General features: G+C 37.1%; 2 protein-coding genes across 7 annotated transcripts in view; both read left to right on the top strand.

The window, feature by feature from the left end:
• The window catches only part of LOC127448838 (vitamin D3 receptor B), a 33,971-nt gene extending 26,174 nt beyond the window's left edge, over window positions 1-7,797 (top strand). For both annotated transcript variants that reach the window (XM_051711674.1, XM_051711673.1), the window contains exons 7-9: window positions 82-233; window positions 1,877-1,993; window positions 2,085-7,797. In XM_051711674.1, coding sequence (XP_051567634.1) covers window positions 82-233; window positions 1,877-1,993; window positions 2,085-2,338 — 523 coding nt within the window. In that variant the 3' untranslated portion in view covers window positions 2,339-7,797. The remainder of the gene's footprint in view (window positions 1-81; window positions 234-1,876; window positions 1,994-2,084) is intronic.
• Window positions 7,798-16,556: 8,759 nt separating this feature from the next.
• The window catches only part of LOC127448837 (histone deacetylase 7-like), a 35,384-nt gene continuing 26,500 nt past the window's right edge, over window positions 16,557-25,440 (top strand). For 3 of the 5 annotated variants that reach the window (XM_051711672.1, XM_051711667.1, XM_051711671.1), the window contains exon 1: window positions 24,750-24,896. In XM_051711672.1, coding sequence (XP_051567632.1) covers window positions 24,879-24,896 — 18 coding nt within the window. In that variant the 5' untranslated portion in view covers window positions 24,750-24,878. Of the gene's footprint in view, window positions 17,203-18,425; window positions 18,738-24,749; window positions 24,897-25,440 lie in introns of those variants that run through there. The other 2 variants (XM_051711670.1, XM_051711668.1) reach the window with 2 other exon arrangements.

Below are 25,440 nucleotides of genomic sequence, written 5' to 3'. Positions count from 1 at the left end.
TGCCATTCACAGAATCCAGCGTGAGCCAGCGTTAATGTGTATTTGTGTCTGTTTATGTGTGTGTGTATGTGTGTGTTTCAGGGAGCTAACAGCTGAAGATCAGATTGCTTTGTTGAAGTCTAGTGCTATAGAAGTGATCATGCTGAGGTCCAACCAGTCTTTCAGTCTAGAAGACATGAGCTGGAGCTGCGGAGGACCAGAGTTTAAATACTGCGTCAACGACGTTACAAAAGGTACACGTAAACTCAAGCGTACATGGACATGCATTGTTTCCACAACAGTTATGTCATGGTCTGCGTGAGTCATATATCGCAGAGGAAGTTTTACTGCATTTGTATCATGTCAGCAGTGGGTGAACAGCAGGGTAAAAGTGAAGAGTGTACATTTTCAAAGCAGAGCGTTAGGAGTGTTTGGAAAACCTGCTTGCAGCACTATCAAAACATTGCTCTGTTTAGCTCCATTTACACCTGGTATTAAGATGCGTTTTGGGCGATCCGTTTAAAACAAGGCGGCACTGAAGACAGGTTTAAACAGGGTCCAAAACGTTTTGAGATTTGTCCAATTCAGCCACATTCAGAGGTATTCTAGAGCGGTGGAATATGCATGTGACCACATTGGGCTTGTAGTGTAAATGCTAATCCATTAGAATACGTTCGAACAGCAGCAAACTTTGCGGCTTATGTACAGCTTTATGTAAGGGATAATGTACAGTCAGCCTGTTGTTATCACAGAATAAGGATCAGGATCGCGAAGCGGAGGGGTCTTGTATCACCCTGAAGGGATTTATTTTGTGATAACCGGCTGAATGTACATTATCCTGCTTATTACATGGCTACTAACCAAATAAATAAATACATGGACATAAAATATTGATTTGAGTTGAAAATATGTAATAATGTGAGAAGAAATTAATCACTGAACATCTGAAATCCACCTCGTTTGCATCAGACTTCTGTTGGGGTTTAATTTTATTTAGCTTATTAAAAGACTAGTTGCCAAATAAATAAGTAAATGAACATGAAACATTGATTTGAGTAAAAAAAAAAAAAAAAAATTATTAGCTTGCTTGTAAAGATGGCACAGTAATTTGAGAAGCAGGAAATGTGCAGTTGTTACAGAGAAATATCAGACCTGTAGATGGCGCCATTGACCAATAAGAATCGAGTATTCCAGAGAACCGTGTAATAATAGGAAATAACCATCCAATCTGAAAATTTGTCAAAGCGAATAAATGTACATGCTCAAGAGCTTCACTGAACTTCTTCAGGGAGTCTGATACTAACATATAGTGATACAGATGTAAATCTGAAGTTCAATTAATACAGGTACTCCACTAAAATAACTGAGAGTTCTGCTCTAAACATCATGTTTGTGCTTAGATTAAATGTAAGTATCATTAAGAGAAATGTTATGCTGGTTTTTAGCACTTTGGTTTTCCTCTTTCACCTTTTCTGCGCTTTATTATGCAGTAATGCACTGATGTAATGATTGATGTATGTTGCCATGAAATCCAAGACCCTCCCCTCGACATGTGTGGTCGAAAGATGTAAATGGTGATATGTCTCACTTGTGATTGGATTGCCCAAAATGCCTCTTAATACCAGGTTTAAACAGGAGCATTGCATCCATCCCATAGAACATAGCAACATTGACCCAATGCTGTGAATTGGGGTGGGACTATCTGTTTGTAATTTGTATGATCATTGGAAACAAGAGGAGTGTACAGGAGACTTTTTTGAAGACACTCATTATTTTTGCAATTAGGTTTAGTGACGCAAGTGGAACACCTTTTCCTTTAAAACCCCTAAATGGACAACTTTTCTGTTAATCAAATGGCTAATAAAATCATCTTGATTTTGTGTGTGTGACGGTGCAGCTGGACACACTCTGGAGCTGTTGGAGCCTCTGGTGAAGTTTCAGGTGGGCTTAAAGAAGCTCAGCCTACATGAGGAAGAACATGTGCTGCTGATGGCCATCTGCCTGCTGTCTCCAGGTCAGCGCCTGCCCTCTATACACTGAACTTTGCAGACATGCCCGTACTTGCAAACAGGAATCTCATTTCGGCTGTGTTTATGTGATTATAGACCGGCCTGGGGTGCAGGACCACGAGCGTGTTGAGGCGTTGCAGGACAGGTTATCCGAGATTCTGCAGGCATACATCCGCGCAAATCACCCAGGGGGTCGTCTGCTATACGCAAAGATGATTCAGAAGCTGGCGGACCTGCGCAGCCTGAACGAAGAGCACTCCAAGCAGTACCGCTCACTCTCTTTCCAGCCCGAGCACAGCATGCAGCTGACACCTCTGGTGCTGGAAGTGTTTGGTGGGCAGGTCACCTAGCAATTGCACCCGAGTCGGGACAAGACGCGTGGGTCACATGGCGTGGTGCAGGTGGAGTGAATGTATGGACAATTACCTTAAAATGCATACAGAGTTTCCAGGATGAAGTTTATGAGTGCTTGAGGGTGTGTGTGTGTGTGTGTGTGTGTGTGTGTGTGTGTGTGTGTGTAAGTCTATTCCCCTATCACTTACAGATCGTCTAGAGAGTGCCATAGATATTTCCGTTTTCTTGTTTATGTAAGGACATTCTTACAAGAATGTAATATGGTCATGGTGTTTTGCACTGTGGCAACTAAATACAGTAAAATTTTACTGTATCCTCAATAGCCAACAGTATTACACTGCATGTGTAGTTTATTTACAGATTGAATGTGTTTGTGTGTGTGTGTGTGTGTGTGTGTGTGTGTGTGTGTGTGTGGTCCTGTTCTAAACCTCTGCATGGTCCCCAAAGCGCTGTCCACTACTGCTGATATCCTGAATCTTCACCTCCTGCCTTTAAATGCACAGGGTTGACCGTATTAATGCAAGCACACAGCTCTAACGCACCCCTCACCTAGCCACTTAACCAATCAAACGACAGCTCCCCCCCCGCCTCCAAAGCTCTTATAGGTTGCTAAACCCCAATGGCTGTCTTCTCTACTGTTATTTGCTTGTGCTGTGATTGGGCAATTAAGTGACGCCTGTTCAAAGTGGCCAGTGCTGCATTAGCACTCACGCAAGGCTGTAAATAAGACTTAGTATCAATTTTCTTCTTGAGTCAGTGTAAATAGAGTTTGATATAAGCTCACTCGCAGCTTAGAATATAGCAGAGGGAGACCCTGCAGCCCTGGCTGGTTGTAATGAATATGTTAAGATAAACTGTGCGGTTATTGAAATATAGGAATTGAAACCATTAATTGTTTTTAAAAACAGAGCTTTACCTCCATTCTTTACATTGTTGTGAACTCCTCTTGTCATGAAATCTTGTAAATCCTATAGCAGAATGTCCTTAAAGGTTTCTTATTTCTCTTTCCTTCTTTACTGTGTTACTCAGTTCCTGCATTCCATCATTCATTTTCACTTGGATAATCCTCCTCTTCTTCTTTGTTTTTTTTAATTTTTTTTTTTATGTACTTTGTGATTTAATCACATTTTTAGCCTTTTCTAACTGTTTTACCCTTTGTTGGCCAACACATTATTATTATTTTTTCAGAGAGCTGAGAAAATGCTCAATGCTCTTTATCGTTAATTAATTTTTTCCCCATTTTTCCATGATTACGTTTCACACAGGTATTAGTTAAACAGCCATAATAGGGTGAACAAAAAAATGCTCAGGTCATATTTCACCCCAAAATCAAAAAAAAAAGTTAGTGCTATCATATGATTAAAATAATTAATCGTAATGAATCGCATAATTTTTTATGGTTAATGCATTCCAAAAAATAAGCCCTATGTGTAAATATCCTAATATTTGAATCCTAATATTAATATTTGAAATCTGTCAATTTGAATGGATGTCACTCATAACACTTATTTGTGTAACAGCACTCTTTACTCGTCTCACCAAAATAAGCGAAACAGATTTTATATTTCTCAAAAGGCATCAAAAGACAGAATGCAAACACAAAACTCTAACCTGCAATAATTCAATAATAAAACAGCAACAGTTTCCTACACTTATATGAATATATCTTCAACTGGGTTTTGAATTTTTTAGAATGACAGCATTTTGCTCGTGGCTGATATTTCAATTGTTGAGAATCATATTTAATTAATTTGACTGCTCTAAAAAAAGTTATTTACCCAATTGTAATGCAAAACAAATATATCTATTATTTCCATTACTATAAAGAAATTGCAACACGGTTATGAAAATTATCTTGCTCCGTTTAGTAATTATTAATTAAATTAAAATCCAGTACAAGGACTATCATTATTTATAAATACTCTACAATTATTATTATTATTATTATTATTTTGGCATTACAGTAATACATTTATTGTGTTTTTTTCTTCGCATTACAGTAAAAATGTAAGCTTCATTTTCTTTATACAAAATATAATAATTTTTCTTTTGAATTTGGGGTGAAATATGACTCTGACATGTTCTTGACAGGTTTCATGTGATTCACCCAATAACTGTTTGTTTACACACCAGCAGTTCCATCTGCCACATTCTCAAAGATTGGGTAATAAGACTCTATATGGTGTCTCTAATAGCAGTGTGCTTGATCATTTACGATCTTAATGTTTATCATCTGTAACTACAGTGTTACCTGGGTATTTTCGTTATTTGTGGACATAGGATGTTTCTTTAAAACATAAAACATAACACAACTCAGCATATTCTTTTCGTATGCTAGTTGTTATTATCTAAACACAGTAATTAGGTACAACTATTACCATGTCGGCATGGTATAGAATTTAATGCATGTCTATGGACACAGTATTAAAATCACATTAGCCACTGCCTGTGCTGTGTCCACTAAACCAAACACGACTGCCTTAGCGTGGCCTTAGCTGTTCATAGGTATGCGTCTTAATTTACCTAACTTGTGCTTTTTAAGTGTGCTAAATTATTGGGTTTTGTGTAATTCAAGGGGGTGTTATCGCCAAAGTCCTTTTCTCCACTGTTTTTGTGATATTTGTGGGACTTTCGTCAAGGGCTATCATAGAGCTAAAGTAACAGAGCCATATCTGCTACTTTATGCATCTCATTCTCTGTTTCTCCACGAAACTCTATTTTTTTTTATTTTTATTTTTTATCATGAGTAATTTGTATGAAGCTTCTCCTCTGTCAGGGCTCAGGGTCATTAGATAAACTTTTCTGTGGTATGAGAGTTAATCATAGCTAATGAAGATTGTCTTTAGGTGTGAGTTTGGTGTCCGAACTGGGTCGGTGATTTAATGATCATGTAAGCTAAATTTAACTACCTGGAAACTGTGTTCGCTCGGTAGGGCGAGCGCAGTGTGTGTGTCTGGTTGTGTGTTTATGAAGCGAAGGAGGCGATGTATAGCATTTTATCTATACACCAAGTATATTCATATATGACTGGGCATTGCATATTTGGCCCAGCCTAGATGGGTAGTGTGTGTATGTGTGAGAAGGAAACCGAGTGAGGTAAAGAGTGAGCAAGTTCTCGTTTCCTCAGTACACAGTTGTTATAACTAATAAATACCTTAGTCATGGCACTTAAGATTTAATGATATGGAAGGTTTGCTAAATATAAATATATATCTCTATGAGTATTACTTTGACAGTGTAAAAGATTAAAATATTTTCTTGTAGACTAGTTTTGATATTCTGGTATCAGTACAGGTGGAGGCACAGGGCAGAGAGTTATATGTATGAGTAGGCAGGTATGCAAAATATAGGAACGGACGGTTGAATGCTAACCTCCTGCCCAGTGCAGGTTAATGTATACTTTATTTTTCCTTTCACTTTTTTCTTGTTGCTGTCTGTTTTGTTGTCCTCATGCCTTCTCTCTATACTAAGCTGCTCAGTACTTTGTGGGATGAGGGTGTTGAATCGATTTTAAACTGGAAAACAAAGAAATCTTCCAGTCTTCTGCATTTTGTAATCATTCACAATGTATTTGTTTTGGTCTGATTTAGTGTCGAAAAATTGAGAATGATATCCCTGCAGCACTTAGCATACACATAGATCAGACAAACCAAGATAACGTGTCGTGTAAACGGTTGCAAGAAATACATTATGCATGATGATGATGATGATGATGAGAGATAAGAAAGTCGACAATGAAAGTGATGTTGGTCTCTATTCCGAGTCCAAAATGTAACCATAACAAACTACCTCTCTGGGGAACAGACACATTTGATTTGTATTTTTTTATGATTCATGTTTGTATTTATTGCTGTGCAGTGGCTCACATGGACAACCCAGTACCTCATATATAAATCTCACTTAACAACAAAGACGCCTTAACAGCAGTTTTATCAGATAATTTTTTGTTGTTGTTGTTGTTTTTAAACTATTATTATCTCTGTGTACAGTATTGTATCCTTGGCTTTCTTCAACATGTTCAAATATTCACACACACGGACAGACAGACAGACAGACAGACAAACACATATGCATTCACAAAGAAAGCTGAGAGCTGTTTAAGGCGTGGTTACTTCCATGATTGACAGTGTTCATTTGCTGCTGGGATTGGTTGCCACTCCTCAGGCCCCTTCCCCCTCTTTACTCTGACTGCTCAGTTGGATTTTGCTGCTTTGCAAAAATAATTACACAAATGGAACATGAACGAGCATGACCTTCTCTCTCTTTTCTCGTTTGTTAATGGTGATATTATGTCAAATCGCTATTCTTTAGTGTCATCAACTCTACAAATCACACTTGCTCGAATGTTACCTCATACAAAAACACATATGCTCCACAGTCAATACCTCAAGCCAGGTCAATCCTAAAATGTAGAGTCGGATGATTTGCGAGAAAATTGATGACCGATTCACCCTTAAAGGAATATTCTGGGTTCAATACAGGTTAAGCTCAATCAACAGCATTTGTGGCATAATTTTGACTACTACAAAAACTTATTTTGAATTGTCCCTACTTTTCTTTAAAAAAAAAAAAAAAAAAAAAAAAAAAATCTGGGTTACATTGTGGCACTTACAATGGAAGTGAATGGGGCCAATCCATAAACATTAAATACTCAGTGTTTTAAAAGTATAGCCAAAACAATATGCATGTTAACATGATTTTAGTGTGATAAAATCACTTACTAACCTTTTCTGTGTAAAGTTATTTCCAATTTTACAACTTCGTTGCCATGATAATGTAATGTCATCAAACCCTAAAACGACTGTAAAAACAATTATTTAAACAACTTTACAGTTCAAATAACACCAGTTTTAATAGAACTATTGTAAGTGCTTTTATAAAATTAAAAGCTTCAAATTTCTGCTTTTAAACTCACGAAAAATTGGCCCCATTCACTTCCATTGTAAGTGCCTCATTGTAACCTTGACGTTTGCTTTTTTATTTTTTTTTTAAAGAGACTGAGGGACGAGTCGAAATAAATTTTTTTGTAATCAACATTATGCCACAAATGCTGTCGATTGAGCTTTAACCTGGAATATTCCTTTAAGAACGAGATGGAGAATAGAGACATGCTCTTTACCTCTCCTCTTCTGAGTGCCAATGGACAGGAGTTCAATAGAAAGTTTGTGGCACCAAATGGAAGCACTTCTGTCTCTGAGTGAATGGGTACCATAAAGAAAACTGTTATACAAATGCTAGCTGTTTACAGGCTAACAGTAGAATGCCTGCTCACAAAGACAAAACCAGTTGAATAATACCATTCATGAAAATCAATGGTGAAAAATTGCCTTTTTTTCTTTTCTTTTTTTCATCATAAAGTATTGTAAATTCATGTTCCTGATCTCATGTAATTGGTCAAATGTTTTACAAATCAATAAAAGACTATAATAATGAAAACTGGTGATTTTGTTTTCATTAAATATTTGTCTTTTTGCTACACGGCTCTCTGGAATACTTGATTCTCATTGGTCAATAGTGGTAATCTGTGTTTTAAAAATATATATATTTTTACAGCTTGTATCAACTGACAATCTCTTCTCACAAAATAGCTTAAAATAACTCCAATCAAAATGCTATTTTATGTCCATTTATTTATTTATATGGTAAGTAGCCATGTAATAAGTGGGATGATGCCGGTAATTTTGTGCAAAATCACAAATAATAAAATACTGTTTATTATCCCTTACATACTGCATGACTTTATGTCAAGGTTCATTATGTTTTTAAGAAAAACAGATTATATTTAATGGAACACAGGTTTGACCTTACTGTTAACATGTGATCTATTTTGGTTATATATCAAACCATGCCTTAATACATACAGTTGAAGTCAAAAGTTTGCATACACCTTAGCCAAATATATTTAAACTCAGTTTTTCACAAGTCCTGACATTTAATTGAAGAAAACATTCCCTGTCTTAGGTCAGTTAGGATCACTACTTTATTTTAAGAATGTGATGTCAGAATAATAATAATAGTGACAATTATTTATTTCAGCTTTTATTTATTTAATCATATTCCCAGTGGGTCAGAAGTTTACATACACTTTGTTAGTATTTGGAAGCATTGCCTTTAAATTGTTTAACTTGGGTCAAATGTTTTTGGGTAGCCTTCCACAAGCTTCTCACAATAAGTTGCTGGAATTTTGGCCCATTGCTCCAGATAGAAATGGTGTAATTGAGTCTGGATTGTAGGCCTCCTTGTTTGCACATGCTTTTTCAGTTCTGCCCACAAATTTTCTATCGGATTGAGGTCAGGGCTTTATGATGGCCACTCCAATACCTTGACTTTGTTGTCCTTAAGAAATTTTGGAGGTATGCTTGGGGTCATTGTCCATTTGGAAGACCCATTTGCGACCGAGCTTTAACTTCCTGGCTGATGTCTTGAGATTTTGCTTCAATATATCCACATAATTTCCTTCCTCATGATGCCATCTATTTTGTGAAGTGTACCAGTCCCTCCTGCAGCAAAGCACCCCCACGACATGATGCTGCCACCCCCATGCTTCACGGTTGGAATGGTGTTCTTCGGCTTGCAAGCCTCACCCTTTTACCTCCAAACATAACGATGGTCATTATGCCCAAACGGTTAAATTCTTGTTTCATTAGACCAGAAGACATTTCTCCAAAAAGTAAGATCTTTGGTTGATTTATTTTGATTTTCCCATGATGTCAAGCAAAGAGGCACTGAGTTTGAAGGTAGGCCATAAAGTACATCCACAGGTATACCTCCAATTGACTCTAATTAGCCTATCAGAAGCTAATTGCCTAAAGGCTTGACATCATTTTCTGGAATTTTCCAAGCTGCTATAAGACACAGTTAACTTAGTGTATGTAAACTTCTGACCCACTGGAATTGTGATATAGTCAATTAAAAGTGAAACAATCTGTCTGTAAACAATTGTTGGAAAAAATTTGTCATGCACAAAGTAGATGTCATAAACGACTCGCCAAAACTATAGTTTGCTAATATTAAATCTGTGGAGTGGTTAAAAAAATGAGTTTTAATGACTTCAACCTAAGTGTATGTAAACTTCTGACTTCAACTGTATAATGCATACCTGTATGTTAGTTGAAGTTAACGGCAACATTGTATGTCTGCTTTTACTATATAAAATGTGTTTCTCTGAGATTGACAAGAACTTAATTTAGTAAGGTATATTGTGCAAATCAAATATATGTGCAAATGCATTAATTTGCATAAGTATGTGAGAAGACCATTGCATTCATGTTCATTGTAAATAAAAGGTCATGATAACTTGCTTTTCATTTCTATGGTCACTAGATGGTGATATTGTACACACTGAGGCAGACGTTTGTGGTCATGCTGAAGTGCAGACTGTAAACTGTGTGCTAAAGCTAATGCCATTGCTTTTCACCCTTCACAACAACAGAAGGCAAAAATCCATGGCAGTATAAAGACATCCTAAAGTTCTTGTTTAGAATGCTGATCTCTTATTAACGTTCTCTTTGTGATTAAACCGTAATAAATAAGTAAAATTTACTGAGGCCACAGACCTAAAAAAATGTCCCATACATCTACCAGAACTTCTTCAGGTTGTACTTGTGTTGAAGAGATGGTCTGTTAGATGATGTGAAGCTACTTAACCAGTATGTGTTGGACGAGAGCAGGGTTGAAGTGAACTGTAAGAGCCTTGTAAGTCACATCATGTTTCTTGTTTCTACATCATGCTGCAGCTAGATAGTAATGTGATGGTGTAATCGGTCCTGCTTGATCCACTCCAAACAGGATTCGAACCAGCGTCTCCGGTGTGGGAGGCAGGTGTGCTAACAAGGAGGCTAAAGCCTCTAGTGTCAGTCGCTAGTGAGCCTCTTGAGGCCAGGGGAGTGAGGTTTACACACTGCACAGCTACCTACCAGCTGGCTACCGTTACAATGGCTCATGACTTATTGAATCATAATAAATGTGTCATTGTGCATTTCTTATCGTAAAGAAAATTGGCAATACGCAGCTTTATTAATAAGAGAGAGTTTGTTTTTTTGTGAGTTAAAGATGGATTAAATTGAACAGAAAGGCGAGAGAGGTAGTCTTCGCCCCATTATACGCTGCAACAAAATACGCTTTTTTTGTTTTGTTTGTTTTTTGTTTTTTTGGCTTGTTTTCCAATATAAATATCTAAAACTCCTTTAAAGTTGTGACTCCAGTCAGGCTTCCTAAGTAACCAATTGGCCCGGATGCTAGGGTGGGTAGAGTCACGTTGGGTTAACCTCCATGTGGTCACTATAATGTGGTTCTCGCTCTCAGTGGGGCTCGTGGTGAGTTGTGCATGGATGCCGCAGAGAATAGCGTGAAGACTCCACATGTCTCTGCGGTAACGCACTCAACAAGTTACATGATAAGATGCGCTGATTGATGGTCTCAGACGCGGAGGCAACTGAGATTCGTCCTCCGCCACCCAGATTGAGGCGAGCACTACGCCACCATGAGGACTTAGAGCGCATTGGGAATTGGGCATTCCAAATTGGGGAGGAAATAAAAAAGATTCCATGGGAAACTTAACTAATGTTAACATATAGTATATAAGCTTATTGTAATTTCTAACATATGAGGTTAATAAAATGGACCAAATGATTAGTGGTTGAACTATTATACTGGCTTTATTTTACTGTTTTAAATCTTGGGAATTGGGCATACCAAATTGGGGAGAAAAGGGGAGAAAAAAAAACAACATACATTTTCTTTAACAGCTATACTGCAGAAGAAAAAATTGTTATCTGAGAATGTTCGGTGAATATAATATTAAAAATGCAAATATTTTAAAATATCTTATATGTTGCTTCTCAAGTAAATGTATCTTGTTTTAAGGATTTTTAGACCATTTTAAATGGAAAACAAGACAAAAGCACTTGATAACAATAGGATTTTTTGCAGTGAATTTCTTTACTGAATTAAACTTAATAAAAAGCATTTTTTTCCACATTAATTCAGTGAATGTCATTTAGAGGTATTTTTAAAAGATGATTTTGTCCTCTTCATTGTTAGTATGCACGTTTAATACAACCTTTTATGTCAGGGCACAAGCTAAATAATCGGTTAAGAGCTAATGATTAATCGTTGCAATAATCGCCGAATAGTCGAATAATCATTCTGATAATCGTTAGATTCATCGATTATCAAAATAATCGTTAGTTGCAGCCGCTTGAACAACCAGATGCATTTACATTTGTCTGTGTAGCATCTTAGGCCACGTCCACACTAATACGTTTTTGTTAGAAAACACATCAATTTTGCTACGTTTATGCCTCTCATCCACACTAGAATGGCCTTTTCCTCCACCAAAAATTTAGTTTTTCGAAAACACTCACTAGTACCACGTACTTTGGAAAACGATGATGTTATGAAACTAAAGAATGGTGTGAACGTGGCCTTATTTGCTTCTCCTGAGGTGGTTTGAGTGATCGAATTGCTATCATTTCATATTTGTCTTGGAGAGCATTTACCCTTGGTATTTTCATAACTGACACAACTCATTAAGTGACCAATGCCCCCTAATTATTCAGTGTTTCTTCAGTGGCTTAGGCTACGTCCACTCAAATCTGTTTTTGTTTGAAAACTGAATTTTTTAGTTTCCAAACGAATGCAGTTACAAAGAGCATTTTTTTTTTTTTTTAAGTCTCCTTTTTCGGTGGAAAAGAACACCGTTCCAGTGTGAATTAGCGTAAATATGGCTAAATTAATTTGTCTTCAACTGTATTAGTGTGTGGATGTGGCCTTAGAGTCTCCCTGTCAATTGAGCACCTCTTAGATACAGTATCTAATACAAAACAGATATGTTTTCCAGTCGCTTGTGTACCTTTGCATCATTGTGGTGAAAGTACGTGTGTGAAAGACTAAGGAGAAAATAGAGTTTATCAGGGTGCACAGTCACAGGACGATCGTTAGTAGAGCGCAGGGTGATTTTCGTTGTCATGCAGGGGAGAGGAGATAAGAGGTGCCCTATTCCACAGACGAGATGGTCGGCCGTTTCCCCAAACCCAGGAGGGGAAGGGAGGGGGTTAAGAAGTGCATCGAGGTCACTGAATCTATCTGATGAGTGGCAGCTTTTTCTCTGTATATTGTCTTCAAACTGTCTCTATTCAAAATCAGAGACAGACCTCTTCTATCTCTCTAGAGACTTTGCAATGTGAGGCCTTCACACAACAGTGCTTGATGCTTTGGTTTGGTGTCTCCAGTGTTGGGTAGATTAGGCCTACTTCTAATACGATACTACTAAAATTACAACTAAAAAATTGTTATCAATAACATAATCTTATAAATTACACATTCTAATGATTACTGTTGGATAACTTTTGTACTACTTATTGCATGTTTTGATGGAAACCTAATTTCTCGATATACTGTATAATCATGTAATCCATACAAAAGTAACTGTAATCTGATTAAGCACATTCAAAATTGTAATCTAATTACATGTACTTGATTTTTGTAATCCGATTGTGTAATCCAGATGACATGTAGTCCAATACTATCCAGTACTGGGTGTCTCTGCTTCCATCTATGAATAGTTTGCATAAGAGTAACATTTGCATTTGACCTCTGAAGCCACATCAGATCTCACACATACTAAGAATGCATAAAACCTAAAGAACTAAAGAAAAGAAGTGGTGTTTTTTCCTCCTCTGCGTATTTCTCTGAGTAGGGTTAGTTTTGAAAATAAATGTCTGCATAGACACATATCTTGGAAGTTTTACTACAAAAAAGCCAATGAAAATTTTCAGTACTTTTGTCCAGGAAAGAAAAACTGTCCAAAACATGTTGACCTTTTGTGACAACATGCCTCCACAGTGGGGCATGCTGCCACAGTGGGAACCTTTTGTGTCTCTTTACTGACACTGATTTGAGAAGAATACTACATTTAAAATACTTAATTTTAATGAACCAATTTCACATTTATGAAAAATACTCCACCTTCAAAGTTCATAATATAGTTGAATCTTGCCTTAATATATCCCAGTGTGGTTGGTGTTGCAGTGTTTACCTAAGAGCTGTTACAAAAATATGATACTATTGCAATTTTTCTTTGAAAGAGAGAATTCACAAAAATGTCCTAATTTGAGACAGTTTTGAATTAGGTGTTTGAAACCAACTTATAAAACCCACTCCTAGAGAAACATGCAATTTGTGCAATTGGCTCAAAATTACTTTACTGAGATATAGCCCTTGTAACAACTTGTGTACATGCTTTACTGTATCCTAACTAGTCAACTCACTACAGGGGTCACACCATGGCAAGACAAGTTTTAGGCACAGAAGACCGGGTGTGTGCAATCAAATTAATAAGAGCAGTTTTGGGGTAAGTGTGTAAGGATAAAGAGAGAATGGAACTATCAGTGGTCTGGAATGCAGGATAGCTACATAAAGTATGTGCCAAAATGATCATAATAGTATGCATTTTGGTCAAGCTGACGTAAAAGTTGAGTGCCGTTTGTGTGTGTGTGTGTGTGTGTGTGTGTATGTGTGCGTGTATATGTGTGTAGTAGATGAACATGGGTCTAAATCAGGGTGGGGTGATGCACGTCTATTTGATAAAGTTGTGAAAAAAACCTGAAAAATGAATGCCTTGTTATAAGTGTCTTATCAACTATTTATTTCTGTGTGGATATCACGTATTAATATTAATACAGCAGAAAGCCTAAAATGACCGAACAAACGACGATTTAAACAACAGCTCAAACAACACTCAAGTTTAAACAGAAGAATGAAACCTCTTCTAAATTTATATGCTTCACATTTCTGCCTTTATCCCCTTCAACAATTGTCCCCATTCACTTCCATTGTAAGTGCCTCACTTTAACCTCGATTTTTCCTTTTTAAAAGAAAAGGACGGAAAAGTTGTTTTTGTTTTTTTGTGGTAATTAACATTAGGCAACAAATGCTGTCATTTGAGCCCAAAACATTCCTTGAATACATTTGGAACAAAAAAATCCATGGGCATTAACTATTTATAATAGTTAAAAAAACTTTTAGATAATTTTATTCTAATTTTCTACTAATGTCAACTAAGGCTTGGTAGGCTATTGCCCACTGACCTTTTAGTGACCTTTTCGGATGAATATTTTAATACATTTGTGAGAATCTACCATGATGTATAAATAATACAATTTAAATATATATTTTTTTCACATTACTTTAATGAGATATCATTTTATTTCATTATTTTTGTTTTACATTACTGAGAATGGGAGTGTGTGCATAATTGTCTTGAAAATAATGTCAAATAATGCCTATATACAGTTGTGCTCAAAAGTTTGCACACCCTGGCAGAAGTTGTGAAATTTTGGCATTGATTTTTAAAATATGACTGATCATGCAAAAAAACTGTCTTTTATTTAAGGATAGTGATCATATGAAGCCATTTATTATCACATAGTTATTTGGCTCCTTTTTAAATCATAATGGTAACAGAAATCACCCAAATGGCCCTGATCAAAAGTTTACATACCCTTGAATGTTTGGCCTTGTTACAGACACACAAGGTGACACACACAGGTTTAAATGGTAATTTAAGGTTAATTTCCCACACCTGTGGCTTTTTAAATTGCAATTAGTGTCTGTGAATAAATAGTCAGTGAGTTTGTTAGCTCTCACGTGGATGCACTGAGCAGGCTAGATACTGAGCCATGGGGAGCAGAAAAGAACTGTTTAATGACAGGACGCATATATTATATCCACTTCCTACCGTTGTCATATCAAGGTGCTTAACAACATTTACTCAGTATGGTTGAGTTAATGTACAGAATAAGCTTAAATTGATTAAAAACAGGTTGTTAGAAGTCAATACAACACAGTATAATAAAGCCATCATATTCTCCCACGCAGAAGACAAGCGGAAAACCCCAATTGCATGGTATCTCCTCAGTCTGGCTCTGCGTCAGAATGTCACTGTGTCATTGAAATGTCATTTACACACGAACACAGAAAAAAATATACAGATTTGGGCAAATGGAAAGGAATGCAGTGAGGTCAGCACATATTTACAGGAACAGCAGACAAAATATGTGTTTTTGTTTTTGTGGTATCAAAATACGAAGGGCACCCTTGAGCTAGGCTAATTATGTAAAGTGAATATAGGGATGCATTTGCAGGTGGTTGTGCAAGTGGCCTGGGATGGTTCTTATATGGGGCAGCCTGCTCGTATGTGTTTCTGAGTAAAACCACATTGTCCTCACTGCTGTCTCAGCAAAGAGCCCAGGTACCAGCAAAGACAAACCTGGATAGAGAGAGTGAGAAATACTGAGTGGGAGTAAGGTCAGATTTGGAGAGTGTGTGGTTCCTGTAAAGCGGTAAAGCAGATGCAAAACCAAACACAAGCCAGGCGCACTTTGTTTAGAGGAACTCTATGCATGGTATATGTGGTATATGCACATTTACTCCCAAATTTCTAATGTACAGATATGTATATGTAATATAAAGGGCTATTCAATTTCCCTATACAGATTTAAAGTACTGGTGTGTAACTTGTGTAACCATATAAATAACCAGTTTAACATTTTAGTGGATGTCACTTTCTTGCAAATGCAGTGGTGGTAGCTGATCATGGTCTGATCAAAAAGCCACAGAACCACCAAGTTCTTCTAAAGTGCATGAGCCTTATATTTCAAGCTATTAACCAGTTTAAAGAGAGGAAGAGAAAGACAGAATGAGTCAGTGTGTGAATGTAGAGACAGATCAAGGGTAAAAGAGAGAAGGGCTAAAAAGAATGCTTCTGTTCTGCTCTGCACTCAGATTATGTGTTTAAATTTTGCTCTGTTAAATGACACAACAATACATTGATGAATGTTAGGAAGTAAGAGAGAAAGGATAACTAGCAGGTAAGATGTCTGATTTTGTTATAGGCTAAAGGTTACTGTCTGTCTGCAAGATCACTTTTAGATCTCATAGTATGATGAATCTCTGTAACTCTTAAAACAACATGGTGAAATAACACAGCAACAGTTCTTTTTTTTATGGGCAAAATATTTTTTTTACTGTTGTATGTTTGGTTGTACCCAATACATTCTTCCTGACAGGCAGAACACCCAAGCAAAGCAAGTTCAGTGATATTTCTTTCTTCAAAGTTTTGTGTAATTGCATTTTCACCTATTTTCTACATATTGACTCCTATTGGTAAGCTATTTCAACTTTTTCCCAGAATTACTGTACAGTACATCAGATGGTAATGATGCACCAGACATAGCTAATGTATGCCCTGCCTTCCTTATCTTTCTAACTCACATGCTTCTTTTTACGTGACTCTGGCAGCAAACCATGCCATATCGTGGCTTATTGCAAACATTAAGATATGTAAAATTTTGAATGCACAACTAAGAGGGATTCAAACACCTGTTGATGTATTGAGATGAGAGGAAGCACAATGTAGCCTAGTTAGATGTAACTTGACAAAATCACATCTTTGGAGGACTGACAGTTTGCATTAGGACGTTAGTGCTATTCACCTTACGTGCCAGAAAAACTAGCATGCAGCAATCTTGAAAATGTTGTCTCTGAAACTCCGTTCTAGTGGTTCTATATAGATATCTATGATGTTTATGTCAAAGTGTAATTAGCTAGCGAAGTGGATTTACAGGTTATAGAGTTGTCAAAATTTATCATGAGTATTTTAAAGTGTTCAGGGGATGTCATAACAACTGGCAGCAGAGTGGGGAGATTCATACATTTATCCACAAGATCCTACCTTCAAGCTGTGTATGAACTGATGTGCCTCTTTGCTCATGAAAGATAAAGTCATTAAAAATATCTCTGTACAACACCTCTAGCTGGTCATCTTTTCGTGTCATTCACCCATCGTGTTATTGTTAAGGTGAGTAGATTTATTTGAGCATTAAACCGGGACAGGGGAAGGGTGCAACTATATTTATACATACATATACATGTGAAATGGTACGTTTTATTTTATATTACATTTACAACTATTTTAATCACTTTTAAGCCTCTAAAAAATGTAGGGTTAAAATTTTATTTTAAAAAGTAAATTGTAAGGGCTTGGGTAGCTCGGCGAGTAAAGATGCTGACTACCACCCCTGGATTCGCGAGTTTGCATCCAGGGCGTGCTGAGTGACTCCAGCCAGGTCTCATAAGCAACCAAATTGGCCTGGTTGCTAGGGAGGGTAGAGTCACATGGGGTAACCTCCTTGTGGTTGCTATAATGTGGCTCGCTCTCGGTGGGGCATGTGGTGAGTTGTGCGTGGATGCCGCAGAGAATAGCATGAAGCCTCCACACGCGCTTTGTCTCCACAGTAATGCGCTCAACAAGCCATGTGATAAGATGTGTGGATTAATGGTCTCAGATGCGGAGGCAACTGAGATTCATCCTCCGCAACCCAGACTGCGGCGAGTCGCTACGCCACCACGAGGACCTAGAGCACATTGGGAATTGGGCATTCCAATTGGGGAGGAAAAAAAAATAAGTAAACTGTAATTTGATATGAGCTGTCACTGTTGGAAATTTCATGTCAACTACACATTTTAACACAAATTATTAAATTGAAACCTAAAAATTAAGCAAAATTAAGACATAGCTGTCTGAATGTGATCTGCCAAGTCCAATTTACCTCTGTAGGTATCGGAGAAAAAGAGTAAAAGTAAAAAGGTGCTGTTGACTCACACCATCAACTCTTGGTGAAAAATACTTTCTGTGCTCCCACACATAATCCATTTTGATCCACTCTTCTTAGTAGCTTCAATACAAACAGGAAGTTAGATGACAAAATTCGGAAGAGCAGAGTGCAGAAAAGGGGCGGGGCTGAATATGTACACAAACTTTTACCTTTTAGAGTTTTAGCTTATAAAGTCATTTTAACGACATTCACTTTTTAAATCGTATTTGAGAAGTTAAAAAAGTATATATATATATATATAATTGTTCTTTTTTTTTATTTTTTTATTTTTTTTCAAAATAGGCTTTTGCTAACGCAAATAAATAGTTTGATGATTTTTGATTCCATTGGGGGATTTTTTTAAAGTACTTGACACAGCGTCTAAAAATCAGCGACGTCCGTCTAGCTAGCACATGCTTAAACAGCGCAGACTGACTGAAAAATGCGATCGGTGAGAAGGGTCGCTTAGAGAAATTGCAGAGTGAGTTCCTCAAACAGGCACATCACGCTGCGCATCCTGAGGGGAGTGTTCACTGTAGTGCTCTGTGGAGGGTCCGTTAGTTATCTGCAGGAGGTTGAATTCAGATTTCTGTACATCTGCTGTGCTTAACTGAGCATCCAGTAAAATAGGCAGCCGAAGAGAGTGCAAATGCCTTGTCTTGTTCAGATGAGCACTCTAATCTGGAACAATTTGATCTGGAAAGAGATTACAGGCGGAAAAACTATGCAGACGTGACAGGTAAGGATCTACACGTGCAAAAACTTTGTTTGATTTGGTTACTTGAATATAGACTTTATATGTAATTTTGCCTATCGCGCATTAGGCTGTGCAGGGATTCGCAACATCCAAACTTTGAAATCGGGAGATCAGATATTATTACATAATTAAAGGCCGAATTTTAATATTACTCTACTCTCATAACATTATGCAAAATTTTACATTTGAAAACACACACATATACAACATGATAGTTTCATCATAACCCTGCAGAAATAAACTCAGATGGTATGTGTATTCCAAAATGCATTTAAGTAGGCCTATTCAACTATTGTAGGTCAAATAAAATAAAAATAAAAAAAAAAAAAAAAAAGAAAAAGAAAAAAGAGACTTGGAATCATTTTCCTACATTTTTTATTTGTTCGTTTGTTTAATAAGAGGGTCCTCAAGACAAGCATACGAATCTCTCGAGCCTTTCAATTATGGGGTGAAATTAGACTCAAAATGATTAACATATGCGTGCATACTTGTTCATCAATTTGATAAATATTGCACATGTAACTTTCAATCCACAGACAAATGCCTTTCAACTTGTTTCTCTGAAATTCAAAATTAAATGAAGGTGCTGAGATTTGTACAAATAGAGACATATTTGTGAGCACAAATGTTCCCTTTTGTATAAATGTATCACAACTTGTGTATGCAACCAAAGGAAGATGTTTCAAATCAAACACAAAATGGTCTTGTGAAGTATTGAATGTACATTTGTGGATCAAGTGGCACGCATCGGTGTCTATTTGTGTCAATTTTGTTTGATTCATTTGAATTTTGAGACTTTTCTTTAGCTGTTTTTACCATGGCCGACTCACACACGAACAACTACCAATGGATAAGTCCTCAGTTTATTAAGAAATGTGCGCATATCTACCCATTAATTTGAAAACACTTAACAAATGTGTATTTCAACCCTCAAAAAAAATGCATTTCAACTTGTATCTGTGAAATTCATCATTAAATAAATGTGTTGGAATTTTTACAAATAGAGACAGATTTGTGAATACAAGCGTTCCTTTTTGTACAAATACATCACAATTTGTGTGTGCAACCAAAAGGAGATGTTCCAAATCAAACACAAATTGTCCTTGTGAAGCATTGAATGTGCACTTGTGGAACAAGAGATAAACACACATTCATTGACATCTATTTGTGTCGATTCCCTTTGATTCATTTGAATTTTGGGACTTCCTTTCCGCTGGTTTTGCCTTGCACAATCCACACATAACTTTGTGTGAGCAAAGCAGCTACCACTAGATGGCAGTCTCATTTTACAGAAATACCATCAGGCGGGGCGTGGTTTGTTCACAAGGTCAATGAGCAAGCGCTCCGCACTTCAAGCAAACAGAGGCTGACATCAACAGAAAGGATAAAAGGTTTGTTTCAATTTCTCTTATATATAACCAGGATAATATCACATATTAATAGGTGAAAAAAGTCCATTTTTGAGTGCAAGTCCTGGTGACAATGTGTTTGTGTTATATGTCAGTACCTTCTAGTTAACAGGTTTCCAACACCTGACTGACTGTTTCATTGTTTCTGGCACCAGTCAGCATTAAAATCTGCTATTTTAATCTTAAAGTTTATAGACTGCCAGTGGGTTACACCAACAAGGAATCTGATAAATCTGTTGCGCTAAATTTTAAACCTTGTTTAAAAATAATCACGGTTACATTAGCGAGTATGATGGCTCATCTTGTTGGCAGCGCGATTACCCTCTTACCGATTGTTTACATGCAGAGGCATGGGACAGATCTCTCGAAAAGAATGAGAGTGTTAATTCAGCATTTAACGAGAGCTCTTACAAATGTTATTGCTTCCCTCCTCTCTCATACTCGCTTCGGTTGGCAGCCCACACTCTTTATTTCTGACGACAACAGTAGCGCTGACGTGAGGGGAGGTGGTCGATCCGATACCCGTGTGGTCCTTTTTTCTTAAATTATGCTGCCATATTCAAGGCTTGTGACATTGTACATGCTGCTGAGACATTTTCTTAACATGCTTGATCGGCCCTGTGTACTAATGATCACACATGGCACTGTTGCATCCTTTCTTAGGCTTCACTCTTGACTCACCTGCTCCCAAACTCACTTGTTCCAGCTCCAGTACAGGATACATTTTAAAATGAATATTATTGTTCTTTGATGCAGTCAAACTTTTTAAGTTATATTTCCATGTCTTCAAATGAAAGTGCAATAAACGTTTACATAAATAATAAACATTGTCTTCTTTTGCCAGGACTTCGTTTTGTGAAGATGAAAATAGAATGAATGTTGTCATCATTTACTCACCCTCATGTTGTTCCAAACCCATGACTCCTCTAGTCTCTTTACGTGCCTCCTAACCTCTTTCATGGGATGTGAGTAAACAATGACAGTTTTAATATTTGGGTTAACTATCCCTTTAAATATGTAAAATTTTTTTAGCACAGCATTTAAAGGTTTTAAGAAAGTGTGTCTGTTAAAAAAAAAAAAAAAATAAGTCGATCCGATACCCGTGTGGTCCTTTTTTCTTAAATTAAAAAATTTTGCTTGAAGTTACCCTTCCTCATTGCTACTGCATGGTGTCGTGTCAGTTGTCGGGGACTGATAGATACCTCTAGCCAGGGCAAGAGCAATCTGGATGGACACATTTAAAATAATTAATAACTACACAAAAACCTGTTTAAATTGTTACACAATGAAACAAGGTTGTTGCCATGAAGCTTTGTTATGCCGAACCAGTTGCACAAAGGTCCTACAACAGGGTCAGTCTACAACAAACAGGCCAGATTCACAAAACATTCTTAAGAAGAAAATGGTAGTTCAGAAGAATTTTGTTCTTATGAATATTTTGTGAATCTGGACCCTGTTTGTGTTGTCAAAGCACGAGGACAGTTCTTAATGTTGTATCCAAACAGGTGCAGAGGTCAAAGAACTATCACAAAAATAAGAGAAGACTGATCAGTTAATTATGGATGCCCAATAACACTCACAGGTTATCTATAAGAAGACCAAATAAGATGTGAGTTAAATCCCTCCTGCTAAATAATGAAAGACTCTTTAGAAACATTTTCAGTGTGCAGACCTTCTCTTACTGTACTGTTACATCATTTTTCAGGGTTCACTGTCAGAAGTTGTTACTTCTTGGTCTCATATAAGACATCAGTGCAGAAGAACAGCAGCACAGCAAGTGCCTGCATTAAACATGAATCATGATTACAGACGATTAGCTGAAGAGCACATACTTTATATTAAGATTTATACAAGATCTGCTGTTGCAGAAATTGGTTTTCATAAGCATTTCTTAAAAGTGATAGTTCACCCAAAAATGATAGTTCTCTCATGATTAACTCGCCCTCCTGGCATCCCAGATGTGTAGGACTTTCTTTAACACTTTTCTTTTTGTGTTGTTATGGCAGAGCAGTTCACTGTTATTCATTAGAAATACAAATGTTTTGTTAAACTTTTAAACAGTGGGCCTCATTCATGAAACACGAGCAGAACAAATTATTGTATAAATCGTTCTGATGTAAATTGTCGGATTCATGAACATTTTTGTCATTTCAAAACGTTAGTTGGTACCTACGAAATTTACATCTGCTCCCGAAAATGTATAAATCGTGTGTAAGACATCCGAATGTGTTGTATTCTTTCAGGTAAACTGCCATGACTACAATTTGATAGAAGTGAAATTGAACAAGTAATGATAAGTAAAATTTACTAAAAAAAGGAAGAAGAAGAAAAAAGCTAAATTTACTACATGCAGTAGCAATGAGGAAGGGAAACCTCAAGCAAAATGCCACAGAGCTTTAGTTGTGATGTTCTATTCCATTGTTTGTGTGTGTAGAAAAAAATGGAGAAAAATACTGGCACACTGCTGACATTCCAATTTAACGAAATTGTTTCGACCCAAACAGAACAAACAAAATGTTTCATATTGATCAATATTAAAACTGTCATTCTTTACTCACATCCCATGAAAGAGGTTAGGAGGTATGTAAAGAGACTAGTGGAGTCATGAGTTTGGAACAACATGAGCATGAGTAAATGAAGACAACTTTCTATTTTCATCTTCACAAAATGAAGTCCTGGCAAAAAATGACAATGTTAATTATTTATGTAAATGTTTATTGCACTTTCATTTGAAGACATGGAAATATAACTTAAAAAGTCTGACTGCATCCAGGGTGGGGGCCTGGGTAGCTCAGCGAGTAAAGACGCTGAATACCACCCCTGGAGTCGCGAGTTCGAATCCAGGGCATGCTGAGTGACTCCAGCCAGGTCTCCTAAGCAACCAAATTGGCCCGGTTGCTAGGGAAGGTAGAGTCACATGGGGTAACCTCCTCGTGGTCGCTATAATGTGGTTCTCGCTCTCGGTGGGGTGCGTGGTGAGGGGCGCGGAGAATAGCGTGAAGCCTCCACTCGCACTATGTCTCCGTAGTATCGTGCTCAACAAGCCACGTGATAAGATGCGTGGATTGACGGTCTCAGATGCGGAGGCAACTGAGATTTGTCCTCCGCCACCCTGATTGAGGCGAGTCACTATGCCACTACAAGGACTTAGAGCGCATTGGGAATTGGGCATTCCAAATTGGGGAGAAAAGGGGAGAAAAAAAAAGTCTGACTGCATCAAAGAACAATGAAGGATAATATTAATTTTAAAATGTATCCTGTACTGGAGTTTGGGAGCAGGTGTCAAGTGTTGTTGATGGGCAATGCAAAGGAAAAATCTGAAAAGGTATAAGCAATGAGTTAATGATCATTGTTTGAATCTGAAATAGTATATCATGGAATTCATATCTATTGCCTTATTGGGGGAAAAAACATATTTATTAATTACATTTACATAATGTGGAAACCAATTCTTACATCAGCAGATCTTATGTAAACCTTAATGTAAAGTATTTATGGTATGTGCTCTTCAGTTTATCGTCTGTAAACATGATTCCTGTTTTATAAAGGTACTTGTAGCTGTACCACTGTTCTTCTGCATTTATACCTTGTTTTTGTTTTTTTCCAATAACAATTTAAAAACAATGCAGTATGAGTTGTACAATCTAATTGTGATACATGAGACCAAAAAGTTACATGAGACCAAAAAGTTACATCTTCTCAAAGTTAAACCTAAGAAAGGATGCAACAGTGCCATGTGTTTGGATACTACAACATTAAAAAGTGTACTCATGCTTTGACAATTATGTAGACAAAAGTTTCATGGTGGGTTGCACCAATAAGGATTAAATTAAGCAGAGTTTGGCGCAAATCCAGGGTTTGTTGATCCATATTTTATTTAAATTTGAGTCATGTTGCACCACTTAATTTTAAAAACGGTTTAACAAATCTGTCCTGATGAATTCTGAACCTATCTGTAGATTGTTAGTACACACGGCTGATCAAGCAGGTTAAGAAAATGTCTCAGCAGCATGTACAATGTCACAAGCCTTGAATATGGCATCATAATTTAAGAAAAAAGGACCGCACGGGTCTCGGATTGACCGTCTCCCCTCGTATCAGCGCTACTGTTGTGGTCAGAAATAAAGAGCGCAGGCTGCCGACTGAAGCGAGTATGAGAGAGGAGGGAAGCTATAACATTTGTAAGTGCTATTTAACGCTTTCCTTCTGTTCGAGAGATCTGTCCCATGTCGCCACATGTAAACAATGGGGAAAAGGGTAATCACGCTGCCAACAAGATGAGCCATCATACTCGCTAATGTAACCGTGATTATTTTTAAACAAGGTTTAAAGTTTAGTGCAACAGAATTATCAGATTCCTTGTTGGTGTAACCCACTGGCAGTCTATAAACTTTAAGATTAAAATAGCAGACTTTAATGCTGACTGGTGCCAGAAACAATGAAACAGTCAGTCAGGTGTTGGAATCCTGTTAACTAGAAGGTACTGACATATAACACAAACACATTGTCACCAGGACTTGCACTCTAAAATGGGCTTTTTTCACCTTTTAAAATGTGCTATTATCCTGGTTATATATGAGAGAAATTGAAACAAACCTTTTATCCTTTCTGCTGATGTCAGCCTCTGTTTGCTTGAAGTGCGGAGCACTTGCTCATTGACCTCATTTGCAAGGCAAAACCAGCGGAAAGGAAGTCTCAAAATTCAAATGAATCAATGGGAATCGACACACAGGTCCGTAGCTAGTGGGGTGAAAGGTGGTAATGATTCTAGGGTCCCACAACAAATTCTAAACTGTATTTTGTAATAGGAAAGGGAGTAATATGCAGTCAGGGGACCCAGAATACCTTGCAACGGCCATATCGACACAAATAGATGTCAATGAATGTGTGTTTATCTCTTGTTCCACAAATGCACATTCAATGCTTCACAAGAACAATTTGTGTTTGATTTGGAACATCTCCTTTTGGTTGCACACACAAATTGTGATGTATTTGTACAAAAAGGAACGCTTGTATTCACAAATCTGTCTCTATTTGTAAAAATTCCAACACATTTATTTAATGATGAATTTCACAGATACAAGTTGAAATGCATTTTTTTTGAGGGTTGAAATACACATTTGTTAAGTTTTTTCAAATTAATGGGTAGATTTGCACACATTTATGAATAAATTTAGGACTTATCCATTGGTAGTTGTTTGTGTGTGAGTCGGCCATGGTAAAAACAGTGAAACAAAAGTCTCAAAATTCAAATGAATCAAACAGAATCAACACAA

This window comes from Myxocyprinus asiaticus, chromosome 12 (genome assembly GCF_019703515.2).
Source record: "Myxocyprinus asiaticus isolate MX2 ecotype Aquarium Trade chromosome 12, UBuf_Myxa_2, whole genome shotgun sequence".
NCBI classification, from domain to species: Eukaryota; Metazoa; Chordata; class Actinopteri; order Cypriniformes; family Catostomidae; genus Myxocyprinus; species Myxocyprinus asiaticus.
Note: the sequence above shows the minus strand (reverse complement) of the source record. Positions and strands in the feature narration are given on the sequence as shown.